This window comes from Pyxicephalus adspersus, chromosome 2 (assembly GCF_032062135.1).
Source record: "Pyxicephalus adspersus chromosome 2, UCB_Pads_2.0, whole genome shotgun sequence".
Classification (NCBI taxonomy): Eukaryota; Metazoa; Chordata; class Amphibia; order Anura; family Pyxicephalidae; genus Pyxicephalus; species Pyxicephalus adspersus.
In genome coordinates, this window is record NC_092859.1 from 109,996,170 (window position 1) to 110,008,296 (window position 12,127).

Here is a 12,127-nt window from a genome sequence, read left to right on the forward strand (position 1 = left end):
ATACTTAAAATATTTTCAACCTCTTTCTGTGATTGTGACAGTATTTAAGGTAAAATAAACTTTACCCAGACATGATAAAACTGATCATAAAACTGATAAAAATCATAAATGGCATTTTTTCTTTGTGATATTGAACCCATATTTGTCCGTAGACTTCCAAAAGAGATAGGATGAGAATAATTGATATAGCTGCCTATAGGAATCATAGGTAGACTTTCTGCTATAAACACAAAAGTATAAATACATACAGAAAGGTGCAGGTAGATGCTGATAAGGGAAATAGTGGATCAGAACCTAAAGGGAACCTTACTCTTATAGTTTGTAGTGTATATCACGCAAAGATGAGGTAAAGACAGTATTTTGTGGCGACAATAAAGTTGTTTATCTATGTCAACAGGTTATAGAATTCTAGGCTAGACATCAACATACAATTATTATTATTAAACAGGATTTATATAGCGCCAACATATTACGCAGCGCTGAGGATTTATATAGCGCCAACATATTACACAAATTATGGTGTGATGTATCAACCTGAAGCTGTCTTCAGGCATCTTGGAACCCTGATTCACAATCATTTTTATACAGGGAAATCAGATACCCTCCCCTTCAGAGTTATTTTCTTTGGGAACAATTTTTCTCAATAACAAAAAGACCCGACAATACCTGGGATTCTTCTCCTTTGTTAATCAAAACTTTAAGGAGATATTACTACTTTAGCAACGGTAGTCCAACTGCTTTTCCTCTAACACTATTTTTCAAGTTACCACAAGTATATAATCATACTCCCAACCATACTATATGTATATAACCACCTATTACTTACCATCACCATCTTAAAAATTAGCAATGATCTACTACCAATATAGGTCTCTATAAATCCTGAACACTAATATTGATACTGTCTTATGTATAATATGTTGATATTTAGCTCAGTTGAGCCAAGGAAGCTACAGTATGTTTGGGTTTCTACATCGCTACACACGCTGCTATGTCTACAATAAAAAATTGTGTACCCCTATATTCTATGATTAACAGTTACTGATTCCTGAGGCAATTAGTTGAACTGTTTTAGAGGTTTAGGAATGGTTTGGTTAGTGGTTAAGGATATGGAAATAATTGGGTCGAGGTTTAGGTGAAATACAAATTTGTTTTGTTTAGTGTTATTTATAGTTACTAATTTAGCACTACAGGTGGAGGGAAAAAGAAAACTGTACTTTGCTGTGAAAGTACAATGGATCTCTATTGCATCTTTATATATGACATTGCCAATGTACTACAAGATTGTCTCTGGAAAAGTACTACCAGTTACTTTGTTCTCTGAAGTCCCTTCATTATGTTCTGTCTTTTTATGGCGTACTTTGTGAAGTTATTTGGAGAAGTGTCAGATATATCCCTAGACACCAGATACCTGATATATTCTTGGTTTTGCAAAAGTGGACCGATGGCACAACCTTGCCATGTTAGGCATACAGATACCATAATGTCCACCCTCCAGCTTTAGCCAGTCTTCCTCCAATCCCCAATTAAACATTGTAACACATCATTTGATAATTCCTTACACATTACTTTACATATCACTGCTGTACAGTGTACCTCCTGAGCAGAATGTAGGTAACAAGCAGTCAGTATTGCCTGTAAACACCCTGCAGCTAAGTTTCTCCTTAATATTGACCTACTTGCTATGTTCTGCACAGTGCCTCTGTGTGTAGCCATCTTGATAGACGTGTGTAATTTTCCTTGCTCATGTCAAAATCCCCTGTGAGCACAGATTCCTTCCAGGAAAACAGAATAATAGAGAACCAACAGAAAAAAAAGACATGCTGAAGAGGTTACAGTTTACCAAAGTGCACAATGACTGGCATAAAGAGAAATGGTGCAACCTTTTGTGGATTGATGATAGCAAGATTGTTCTTTTTGGGTATAGGGGCCACAAACAGTTTGTCAGGTGACCCCCAAACACAAAATTCAAGCCATAGTACACTGTGAAGACAGTAAAGCATGGTGGGGCAAGCATCATGATATGGGGATATTTAACATGATATGGTGTAGGGCCTAGTATTGAATACCAGAGATAATAGATACTTTTGAATACATCAAAATACTTGAATTTGTCATGGTCTTATGCCGAAGAGGAAAGGCCTTGAAATGAGTGTTTTAACAAGACAACAATCCTAAGTACACCAGTAAATAAGCAATGCCTTGGTTCCAAACTAACAAGAAATGGCCAGTCCAATTCCTGGACCTTAATCCGATAGAAAGCTTGTTTGAGTTTGTAAGGAAGAATGTAGACACTGCTGATTTTTTAAACACCCTAATATTCCCTTTTCTTGACTTTCTGTAAAGGAATAACACAAATTTGATATTTTTTCATGTTGAAATAATGTATTGAGTATAATGAGTGTGTCCTTAATGCATTTGCCTGTATGGAAATAAAAGGTAAATGGATTTTGGGCTTTTGCACTTTTTTAAAACACTGCTATGAATCTGAACACAACTTGTTATATGCATACAGTTAGGCAGTAGAAATGTGATGAGCTGTATTTTACAGGGACATATATTTACTTGACCATTTCTCTTGCTTTGGCTTGAAAGCACATGCCATACAGGTTTGCGTAATAAATTTGTGAACAAGACAGGATTATGGCAGAATGTTTATAAATGTTGTGACAAATTGAGGACTGGTTTGGACTCAGAATCACTGTGCTGTATTGTATTTCATAATATGACTGCTATATTTACTTTGCAAGCCTGTTTTTTACATTTGTTGCCATCATTTGAAGCACCATGACTAAATTGTTTCATCTTTTAAAGACAATTTTATCTAGAAAGTTTCTGTTTCCTTCTTAAAATGTAAACTTGTTACAAACTGAAAATTCAAACAAAGCATATGATGAAAAAAAGTGTAAGCAGAGGTTCATTTTAGGTTATGATTAGATAGATGGTCATAATAAGAGGTACAGCAGTAAAGCACCACTAAGGTCCCTGATTAACACTGAAACAAAAAGGAGAAGTTGAAAACTCTATTTTCTTTGGCATTTACCTGCAATGAAGTTGTTCTAGTGGTTTTATCACTGTTCTAATTATTGTCTCAGGTCATTCTTCAGATCAGTGTTTTTCAACCTTTTAAACATAGGGGAAACCCCTGAAATAATTTTCAGGTCTTCAGGGTACCCCCACTACAACTACTATACTGTATATAATAATATACATCCACAGTATATATTATACATCCACTGTATATAATAATATACATCCACATCCAGTATAATAATGTGGTTGTCAGTGGGAAGAATGTCTCCCTTACAGATAGCTAAAAGATAGTTGGTATCTGTTAAACTGATTTGAGAGTTTCAAACTGCTCAATGCTCAATGGACCCCTTACAACCTCTCGAGGTACCAGCCCCAGGGTTCAACGGATCCCTGGTTGGGAAACACTGCCAAAGACATTAATGGAAACACTATTTGGACACCTGCCATTCAGTATTTTAGCAATGTTTGACGGGACGGGTGGAGAAGCATTACCCCTTTATAGTGCAAGACAAATGCAATGCTTGGAAATTTCTTCTGTAGCAGTTTTTAAGCATTTTAAAAATTGCTATAAAAATCTAGTAAATGCTAGAGGTTATAACTGAGCTCTTGGGAGTGGTGAATCACCTGTTTATCCGAGCATAGCCTTAGGGTATCATAGGGCCCGATTTATTAAATCTCTCCAAGACTGGAAATGGTAGACTATCATAGGTACACCTGGGTCATCCAACAAAATTGGAATCGATTTCTTAAAATTAATATGCTATCTGATTCAGGAGTGCTGGATCACCTAGGTTCTCTCATGATTGCCTATCTACTCCAGTCTTGGAGAACTTTAATAAATCAAGCCCAAAGTGTTTAAATAATCAGTTGACCGACAGTTATAGGTGGCTAAAATCATAACAGATTTACACATTTCCTATTAAAGTAATACAAGGTTTTGAGGCTCCCTAATGGTTGGGTAGGTCATTTATTTTACTAAAGGGTCAAATAAAAGCTTAAGTTATGGTAGGGGTAGGACAAAGGTCAATTGTTCCTGAAAACGTCATATGTAACTTTATTTGCACATACCTCTCAAACTAAGAATTGGATCCAAAAATGTATTTTGCTTAATGTTTCCACTTCTCATTCTCAAAATAAATTTTGGAGAAAAGGTCTCCTGTAAAGTACAAAATGGACCTGTACTACTTACTACTTACCTTACCTCTGTAAGGTCATTCTCAACATGAATTTGAATTTCTGATCACTTTTTATCTTTGTAACATGGTTGGCAGACCAAAGAAAGAGGGTGAATCTACTTAGTGGGGGCCTAGAACGCAAAAAAAGGCAGCAAACTAGAGATACACTATTAGAATGAATACTTCTGTATATAAATACTGTTTACTATTATCATTATTAATATTTATAAGAACATTTATCTTACAACCTTAATATGATAATGAACAGTATTACTATTCACAAAAATATTTTAACAATAAATGTTTATTTTTTTGTCCTGTAGGTTGCATCCCGAGTCCCAAGGCAAATTCCTTTTTCTTCAAGACGAGTAAGAGCTAAAATAAATCCTTATACATTCATCTATTAATTATTCTAGTATCATATATAAAAATGGAACTTCAATGAGCAACTGAAGTCATTATTATTAGTTAGGGACACATCAGGAATATATATATATATATATATATATATACATATATAAATGTAAAGATAGATAGATAGAAGGATAGATAGATAGATAGATAGATAGATAGATAGATAGATAGATAGATAGATAGATAGATAGATAGATATGTTATCATTAGTTTGAATGCAATAAACGGTTAAAAACTGAAAACTGATAAAACAACTGCATGCAGCTGCTCACGGCACTCATTAGAACTGAAAGTGAAGTCAAATCCCAAATTTGAATTACCAAAACAGGAACGGGAAATTTTCAATGAGGTTTTTTTGGTGACAATTGTCTAATACAGAATTTTTTCTCACTTTGTACAGCTTTGCTTTCATTTCCTTTTATGTTTATTTCACATAAATTGTTTCTTAATTAGAGTCCAAGTTTTTAGAGGGATGTAGAGAGCACAAATATTGAGGTACTGATTTATAAAAAGGAAGTGGTAGCTGTGATCTCTATCAGTCTCATGTAATGTGTCTCCAATGTATGACTGTCTCCTGAACCATCTCCCCAGTCTCCAACAACTCCTATATCATGTCTGCTGTCACTGACCATCCCATGTAGCGTGTCCAGAATCTCTGATTATCTGCTGATGTATTTCAGCAATCTCTGCCAGATTTGTAGCAATACATGTGTGGCCCTTCAGTAATGTCAGGGGCTGCACTTGACCTCTGTTTCTCAAAAAGATATTTTGCTACAGCTACTCTTTTATTTATTTTTTATTATTCCACTCTCATTTATTTCCGGTGAGGTTATTTGCAGTGACATACATACATGACTGATTAAACATGACTTTATACAATTTTTTTATACAGGAAATCAAGCCCTTGGTTTCTGAATTCTCTGTGAAATCGACCATTATATCACGCTATGCATTCACGGCTGTGTCCTGCACCATGGTGAATCGGGCAGCTGAGGCTAAAGATGTTGTATTCCAGATGCAGATTCCATCAGCAGCTTTTGTCTCCAACTTCACAATGTAGGTGCCTAAAAAAACAAATGATTGGTCACTGAGCAGTATACTTTCTGGCTGTGTGCCCTGCTCTCACAGCTTAAATGAAAATGTCAACTGTGTTTATTTCTGGGAATACTCATTCAAGGATGTCTAATAAATATGATACTGCACATGATATTCAAAATATAATAAATATTGTTATTACTAGAGAGACTAATACTAAAAACACCTAAAAGTAACTGTACTTGTACATATTATTATTATAATCATTATTAAGAACAAGAATAATAATAATAAAAACAAGGTTTTATATAGCGCCAACATATTATGCAGCGCTGTACATAGTGACCCCTCAAGCACACTTGCAATATTAAACAATGTGATGTAATTTCCTGTGTACATATAAAACTTAGAGGTAGAAAGGTTTGATAGTCTATCTTTTCCAGTCTTGAAGAGCTTTATTAAATCAGGCCCAGTGACTTTGAACAAGTATCCAGATCAGGAAAGTATAATGAATATTTTTTTTTGCATATTTGCTTTGATAGAGCATTGACTCTGCAACTACTAAAAAAATATGATTAGCCCTGCACCTTCCTGAAGCCTGCTTCCTCAAATGTGTCTGAACTCCTCTTTTATTCAATTACTTACTGCTATTAAAGAAGATCATTGGGGTACCAATCCAGACAGTACAATACAATTTATTTCCATGAAAATGTATGTTCTGTCATTAGTTATGAGCCTTTATCTCCTGTGTTGGCTTCTATGGAGGATCTAGCTTCTAATCATGGAGAACCAATCAATGTGTCTCTACATGGCTCAGCAACTTCCGACCTAGACAGAAGATTTCTAGAGATACATCATTGGACAGTGCCCAGAATGAAGTCATTGGAAGGGATAGTCCCCCAACCAATCATGTGACACTATGGGCCTGATTAACTAAAGCTCCCAAAGGCTGGAGAGGATACACTTTCATCAGTGAAGCTGGGTGATCCAGTAAACCTGGAATCGATCTGGTCCAGGATTCAAGACATTTGCTAGCAAATAGCAAATTACCTTAAAGAAATCCATTCCAGGTTTTCTGGATCACCCACTGATGAAAGTGTGTCCTCTCCAGTCTTGGAGAGCTTTAATAAATCAGGCCCCATGTGTGCTGCTAAATGGGGCTGTACACGAATTCTATGAGGCCACAGTGGTTTAAATTCAGTTTGATTTGATGGTGTAGGGAGTTTACAATGTTACCATTGGCTTAGCTGTAACTTAGAAGGTGATCTGTGCCACCTCTCATAAAGTACATAAGAGAGTCTTGTAGAACAGAAAAAAATAGGTTGGTATTTTCTCAATAATGTTTAGTCAATGTAACTTGAATTTATACATCCTTGATGATTGCAATTTACTCTATGTACTACAGCGTCTGACTTTGCACCTCTACACTACAAACACTTGATAGTCCTGACCTCTGCACTGTACAGAGCTTTTATACTGATTTATTGGATTTACAAAGACCTGTATTGTCAGCACCAGTGTTCTTTCTATGCATAAATGTATAATTTGGATGTCATGATGTCTGGAATATCCCATGACAATCATTGTAGCTGTTTTTGGCTACTATAGGCCATACCCATAATCCAGATTCACCAGATTTGGGCCTGACATAGCGAAAAGGACAAATGTCACACATACTCTTTATCATCTGTAAATTATTATAAGACGAGTTTAGAGCATGATGGTCAGAGATAGGGTTGGAGAAAGATTTTTTTTTATCTTTATTCAATAAAACTATCACCTTGCTTATGCAGGGAAAAGTAACAGCCATTGGAGAGGCCCCGTTGACTTCATTGTATTTATCTTACTTGCACTCCCTGGCAGCTTCCCTGCAGTAGGAATGCCTGGAACTTCCAGGTATGGAGGAGCATGTGACCATTCCCCTGTGTCGGTGCCCTAATGAAGCAGCCAATAACTAGAACTTAGAAGTGTGACATCACTGCTCCCTTGGGTTGCTGAGAGAGCCAGTCACCAGCTGCAGTGAGGAGTTTACTGGATAGCAAAGCACTGCAAGAATACTAATTGTTTTTCACTTGCTGTCTGAAATTGCTTTTCAACGGAAGCATTTGAAGCATAAACCTACAATTTACTGAATCATTCTTTTTTTTATAAACTATTTGGTATGTTTTGAATTTCAGGATTCTTGGAGGCAGAACATATTACAGTGAAGTCACATGGAGAAAGAAGACTGGAGATAACAATATACATGACTATGATAAAATTAATGGCGACAGAGGGTAAGTAATGACTGTGAAATATAAAATAGGATTTTGGGAATGGGATTCTTGACTAAAATTAAAAAATTTCTTTAGTGGCTCTGTCAACTAAATATTAACAAGTATAAGGTACAGGTATTTACATTGTGGAGTTCAGTGTTGAATGTTGAATGGATGGGCAAGCATTGGCACTACAAGTGTCAAAACGTTGCCTACTCAGAATGGCCCAGTACTTAGGCATGGCACACAGAGTCACACTTTTTATGGCAATTTACCACCAATTGTGTTTATTACCAAGTAGGGAGAGGACAAGTAGGGTTTAAACTCGTACTGCTCTTTCTACTGTGATAACAGGAACATGAAGGAGGACATTTATTTATTTCTAACACAAACATAGAAAACAATAAATCATGACAGGTACTGCAATTCCTTTACCTCACTCTACTCAATACTGAAAGGTTCTGTTGTTGTTAAGGGCTTTACCCATCTTCATCATCGTAGCTGAGATTCTACATATTTCTTTACAGAGAAAACAAAATGGAAACATTTAATGCTTCAGCATTCATTCCTGGAAGAGACAAAGCTGTTTTTCTGCTCATGTATGAGGAGCTGCTTCAAAGACGTCTTGGAATGTATGAGCATGTTATCAGTGTGCGCCCACAGCAGTTAGTTGGCCGCTTATCGGTGGAGGTCAATATTCTGGAATCCTCTGGACTTACCTCCCTAGAGGTTCCCCCACTCCAAAACAATAAGCAGAAAAGTAAAAATATTGGTGAGTACTGCATTGCATGAAAAGATGTAAAGAATATCCCCAAAATACAAGAATCTAGGCAAACCACTATAGACATTATCACATTAACGACATCACAGTCCTTCCTGGATAGGGATAAAATGAAGAATAGCAGCATTATCAGTATTGTATGGGACTAGTACATGTGGTGGGGTCAAAGTTTAGTGCTAAAATGATATCTTAGTTTTGGTTCAGCTTTCATATTGTCTGCCAGCCATCTCATCATGAATGTCTGACAGGTTTCTGAAACGCAATCTGGATAAAACAAAACTTTTCTCCCCCCATCACTTACCTTTCTGACACCCCTAGCAACTCTCTTCGCTCCTCCAATTACCTACTAGTTACTTCCTCTCAGTAACCTTGTCACACACACGTCTCCAAGACTTTTCTAGATCCTCTCCAACTCTCTGGAATGGTCTCCCATGTCCCATTCGTCTTGCTCCTACTTTCTGAACATTTAAAAGAGTACTCAAAACCCATATTTTTAAACTTACCTACCCATCTTCTTCTGTCTGTCTGTCTAACCCTCACTATCCCCCTTCCTATTGCCTGATACTTCCCTTACCTTATAGATTGTAAGCTCTTCGGGGCAGGGTCCTCTCCTCCTCCTGTGACACTGTCTGTATCTGTCTGTCAGTTGCAACCCCTTTTGAATTTACAGCGTTGCGTAATAAGTAGGTGCTATATAAATACTATTTAATAATAATATTAATAATATTATTATTATTAATAATAATAAAAAAATAATAATAATATAAATAACTGTAAAATTTTGATTTTAAACAATATTTCAAGACCTATTAACCCAAAAAATAGAATGAAAATTACCCACAACCATTATAGTGTCCCAGGATTTAAAAAGTGAATTTTGGTTAAAAGTATGCCTCATCAACAAATGAGTGTGTGGGTGTTATTGACCGGCAGTTCAGGAAACAACACATATCCACAAGTTCTTTATTAATGTGTTTATTCTGGAAATTCACACAATAGATCATTTCCTTTATGCACACCTGACATTGCAGAATTTCCTGACCTCCCAAAGAAAACCATAATGCAAAACACCTATATATGGATTCATCCCTAAAATTATTTATAACATTTCTATGGAAACAGTCATACTTTCTGGTAAACATTGACCTTTGAGATGATAAATATATGGCAGAGTGTGTTAGATACTATCATATCATTATAGACATATGTGTATATAAACTATAATACCAAAATATAAGCCACACATACATAATACTTATTTCAACTCACAAATTTGTATTTCCCGAACAATGTTCTGGATTTAATTACCTAAATAAATATTTAAAGAGTATGTAAACCTAAAGCAAAAATGTTATATATTGCGGCTTATTTTAATTTTAGTTTATTGGTTTTCTTTATTTTTACCAAGTGATTCTGCCAGTAGCTTCCAGTACTTCCAGTCTTGGGATGACTTATCATACTTGTCCCTCTGTGCTAGAGCATGAAAAATAAGACTAGGCTATGTAACCATACCCCCTCCTGTGATCCAAAACTATAGATGTTCTTTAGTCCATAAAGTTTTTGATAAACATCAGCACAGGAAAAAAAGTACAAGAAATCAGCTAACACGATTTTCACAAGAAATACCATGTTAAAGTTGTCAAACAGATAACAAAACACGTTCTCTGGTAAATGTACCAGATCAAGAGTCCAAGAGAAGTTGTTAGAGTATACATACACTTAAACTTTACAAGGCTGCTTAGTGAATTCATGTTATGACAGCATATATATCAAAAGTATCATAAAAATTCTCTGTTTGTCATTTAAAGTCAATTCTTAGTCTTCAGAAGCATTTTTGCAAAGAAATCTGTGTTTTAATGTTTATGTAGAAGGAACATTCTTAGATAACACTGATATCACTTAACTGAACTATCACTTAACTAAAATATTTTTTTCAGTTTTTCTCCTAAGCCCTTCCCAATCACATGATGTGGTATTAAGGGGTGTCACAGAGTAAAGTCAGAATAAAGGGAATATCAGGTGGTCTATAGGTAAAACTGACAGGTTAGATTTTGAATGGGCTCTTTAGGTAAACTCTATTACTAGATAGTACATGTTGTTGATCTCACTATTTAAGGATAAACCTAGATTTTACTTATTGTATGGCACACTTAATATTACATATTATATAATATGACTTAGCATGCATGTACTTAAAACACATATATCTTGTTCTAGCTCTGCTTTAATTAGATCATATTTTCCTTTTCTACTTTAAATGCAGAAGTAGAGTGTATAATGTATAATAATAGGGATATCATGTTTTCTATATATTAGAAATGTCACATCCCTGTGTTAATTAAATGTCCCATAAAAAATATATATTTTTCAACAATAAAAGCTAGGTATTCATTATAGATTGCAGTTTTGACTTCAGTTCAATAAAGCACATATTTTGTTAATAAATTCCGTAAATCACCTTATTGTCTCCTTCATTTACATAATAAGTATAAGCTCAACAGTGCACATAAATATCTTCTTCAGAAGTACAAAGATATATAATCAAACAACAAAAAATACAACTTGTACTAGAAAAAAAAAAACAGAATGTACTAGAAAAGCACTGACACCACTCCAAATGGACATGATAAATAACCAGACATGGCCAGGTGTCAGAGATGAGTTAGAATAGCGTAGGCATTTGTACAGCACTGTTGATAATCTTATTCTAACTTTATGATCATGACCCCAAAAGAAAGATTTCTGCTTATCATTAAATTCAAAGGGCTAATTCACACTGACAGTGAGATTGTGGTGTGTTTAGTACTTTCCTACTAAAGGAAAATTTAGGACTTAGGAGACGCTACATGTAGAGTGTCCCTGCTGCAGCCCTATAGGGAATGAATGAAGGCTGCAGTGAGTGGTACTGTTATTAATATTGGCAATAATAACTCACTGCCACCAGTTGTCACATGAGCAAACGCTTTTTTTTAACCAGGGCTACCAGGGGAGTACTCAAGTGGCTGGCAAAGTTGCCCATTGAGGGAGAAGGTGTGAACCTGCCCTCACTATCCTTCCCCTGGGACCCATGTGTTCCTTATATAGCAAAGGGCCCATGCAAATATACCTCAAATTATTTGTTATTGAGATTTGATGGTTGCTGCAGTAACTTCTATATTTTTAAACTGTTGACTAAAATTTGGCCTTAAGGATCCATTTATGAATCAGAAGTATTGCCTTATTGTAGCACTACAGGGGGCTCTTCTTCCTAAATATGGCATGAGAAATATAACTGACAACTTCAAATATAATTGTAAATAATACAGGTTCTAAAACTAATAGGAATATAGATAAGTAAACATAAAAATGGATTGTAACTACAGTAAGTATGTCATTGGACAGTGGTTATTTTATTATATTTCTGCTTGGAATGAAAATAAAGAAAGCCTTCTCTT

At 35.4% G+C, this 12,127-nt stretch overlaps 1 protein-coding gene across 1 annotated transcript in view; it reads left to right on the plus strand.

Annotated features, from left to right (window-relative positions):
- The window catches only part of ITIH5 (inter-alpha-trypsin inhibitor heavy chain 5), a 40,481-nt gene that overhangs the window by 6,592 nt on the left and 21,762 nt on the right, over positions 1–12,127 (plus strand). The window contains exons 2-5 of the mRNA XM_072399055.1: positions 4,532–4,576; positions 5,515–5,678; positions 7,835–7,933; positions 8,440–8,684. Coding sequence (XP_072255156.1) covers positions 4,532–4,576; positions 5,515–5,678; positions 7,835–7,933; positions 8,440–8,684 — 553 coding nt within the window. The remainder of the gene's footprint in view (positions 1–4,531; positions 4,577–5,514; positions 5,679–7,834; positions 7,934–8,439; positions 8,685–12,127) is intronic.